The 2,847-nt window shown below is 44.1% G+C and overlaps 1 protein-coding gene across 1 annotated transcript; it reads right to left on the bottom strand.

Moving 5' to 3' along the window:
• Positions 1-215: 215 nt before the first annotated feature.
• On the bottom strand, positions 216-2,091 carry LOC115271343 (parathyroid hormone 4-like). Its single transcript, XM_029913236.1, has 2 exons — positions 2,003-2,091; positions 216-631 (listed from the first exon to the last, which is right to left on the bottom strand). The coding sequence occupies exons 1-2, from the start codon at positions 2,089-2,091 to the stop codon at positions 232-234; spliced, it is 489 nt and encodes a 162-aa protein (XP_029769096.1). The 3' UTR covers positions 216-231.
• Between the last annotated feature and the right edge of the window lie 756 nt (positions 2,092-2,847).

Raw genomic sequence — 2,847 nt, 5'->3', positions numbered from 1 at the left:
ATCAGGAGGCAGCAGTAGCATTTCGGCAAGGGAAAATTCAGACCCCTGCAGACCTCCCTGGCACACAAGCTTGTGGGCTGAGGAGAGATTCTGGACCTTTAAGAGGCCGTCCATGCAATATCAAGGAGTAGTAAATGGTACAAACGTTTTTCTTTTGTAGTTCACCTTTACACCTACCCTTGAGATAACATCATATATCTCAAGCAATGGTCAAACTGAGATGGAGTCAGTCTAGAGGGAAGAGCTCTGTGTCTCAGCGGCAGGATTGCTACCATGGTCTTTGACTTGAAATAGATCAAAAAGATCTTGCAGGCTCCAGCTACCCTTTGGATTTTTTAGATACTGCCTCAAATCAGTTTTCTTTAGCACAGGGAAAGCTTGTTTATTTTCTGTCAGTTCCAGCAGCAGCTGTTTAACCAGGTTTGGCGTCTCATCCTTGCTGGTACTGTCATAGAGGTCAGGGAGGTCTTGGCTCTTCTGTGAGTCCCACAAGGAATTTGAATGTGAGGCATCTCTGGCCCTGGCTGTGTGCACACTACCCATGGCATTGTGGAGCCACATCAGCCGCTTCAGCCCTTGAAGTGCTCTTCCTTTATCTTGCATGAACTGGTGCTCCGCTACTGCTCTTTTACTGCAATGTGAAAGGAGAGTAGTTAGGAAGCTGAAGAATGCTCACATTTCCAGTGGGGCTGGTTTTCATACAGAGATTCCAGAGTGTTTTACCAAGATAGGTCTGAATCGACATTCTGGGCCTTTTAGAAATGGGGAAACTGAGGCACAAGGAGGGGATGCGACTCTCTCAAGGTCACAGAGTGAGTCAGAGGCAGAACTGCAAACAGAACCAGGGCCGGCTTTAGGCCAATTCCACCAATTCCCCCGAATCGGGCCCCACGCCTAAGAGGGCCCCACGCCCAGTGGCAGGGCCGCCCAGAGTGGGGGACAAGTGGAAGAGAATCCCTTCCCTGGCTAGAGGCGCCTTTTTAATTTTTACTCACCCGGCGGTGCTCTGGGTCTTTGGCGGCACTTTGGCGGCGGGTCCTTCACTCACTCCGGGTCTTTAGCGGCACTTTGGCGGCGGGTCCTTCAGTGCCGCCGAAGACCTGAAGTGAGTGAAGGACCCACCGCCAAAGACTAGGAGCGCGCCCCGGTGAGTACAAGCCCCACGTGTTTTTTTTACGTGTTTTTTTTTTTTAGTCATCCCTGTCGGGGCCCCGAAGAAACTGTTGGAATCGGGCCTCGCACTTCCTAAAGCCGGCCCTGAACAGAACCCAGCTCTCCAACTCCCCAATCCTGTGCTCTCTCCAGTGGTCCAAATATAGGCCCCCAAATTCCCAGATCCAGATCTAGATCTCAACTTTATGAGCCTAAATTTTCTTTTGCTTACACAGGTGTAAATCAGAAATAATTCAGTTGAAGCCAATGGTTTAAGTGAAAGGAGAATCACCCCCTACAACCCTATAATGAGTCTGACCAAAACTATTGATCCAAAACACTCTTGAATGCAGGGATTGAAAATCTGGATACACACCCAAATGCTCTCAGATTTCAGTGAGTTTAGATTTGGTCAAGTATCCCAACAGGCTCAAGCTGTGAATTTGGCTCTGAAACAGGATTCAGATCTGGAATGTTGTTTAGGACCATTTTCTAATATAGATATATCTGGTACTTGCAGTTTTCTTCTCCATGACATAATTTGTTGTTTGAGTTGATCCGTCTTTGCCTGGATTACTGTGCTGTATTACCAAGTGTCTCCTAAACTGCATTTAGTATAGTATAAAAGTAACAACTAAACACAAATCACAACATTAATGTATCTAAAAATACAGAGGACCTGATTCTCTACTGTGCAAAGTGGATGTAAAATGCTACCAAATCAGATTGGTAGCATTTCTGTACAGGAGTAAATGGCTACACAGGATGCGAGGCAGTGGAGAATGCAGCCCAATAGATTAAGTGCAAGCAGTTGACGAACAGCATTAGTTACAAAAGTGATTTTTCTTACTTTTCAGTTTCTTGAGATGTGGCAAAACAAGCAAGAAAAAAGATGACCAGGAATGTAACTATCTGCAGAGATCTTTGGGACAGGACCATCTTCTGACTTCTTTGTATCTGCTGAACAAAACAATAAAAGATTGACATTATTACCAAGCCGCTCTTTCTTTCAGTTGCCTCTTTCATTCTGTCAGGTGCATTTTCTACTTGTAAGCATATTAGTAGCTGCTCTTGTGCATCTACAAGCATGGTAGATCACACTAATTTAAACCAACCAGAGGAATGCCTAATAAGGACTGACTGGAGTAAAGAACTCAGGACTCATTCCTAATATTTGCCATTGACTTCAGTGGGAGCAGGATTGGACCCTAAGGACTGAGTAAGAACTCTTGGACTTGGTCCTATTATAATGAATCATCTCAGAGCAGTAAATATATAGTGGGCCAGAATCTGCTCTCATATGCACTGCTTTAAATCCAGCCTTGACTGGAGTTAACTGAGATCCATATCTGACACACAGCATGTGCCAATGATATGAGACCAGACCACACAACTCTGCTGTTAAATCTTTGCTGAGAAGCAGGATGAAACTTGTGTATTTTTCTGAGATTTACTGGGGTTGTGGATTAGGGAAGTAAGAATTAGCTCAATTTAACTGTATGTGCAATAATTATTTTTAATTTAAATTATCACTACAATCAAGTCAACACCGATACCTGTCTTTGAGATCTATCTATCTATCTACACCACATCTATCTATCTATCTATCTATCTATCTATCTATCCCCATACACCACATCTATCTATCTATCTATCTATCCCCATACACCACATCTATCTATCTATCTATCTATC

Source organism: Terrapene carolina, unplaced genomic scaffold (genome assembly GCF_002925995.2).
Source record: "Terrapene carolina triunguis isolate 2854851 unplaced genomic scaffold, T_m_triunguis-2.0 Scaffold552, whole genome shotgun sequence".
Classification (NCBI taxonomy): domain Eukaryota; kingdom Metazoa; phylum Chordata; order Testudines; family Emydidae; genus Terrapene; species Terrapene triunguis.
Note: the sequence above shows the minus strand (reverse complement) of the source record. Positions and strands in the feature narration are given on the sequence as shown.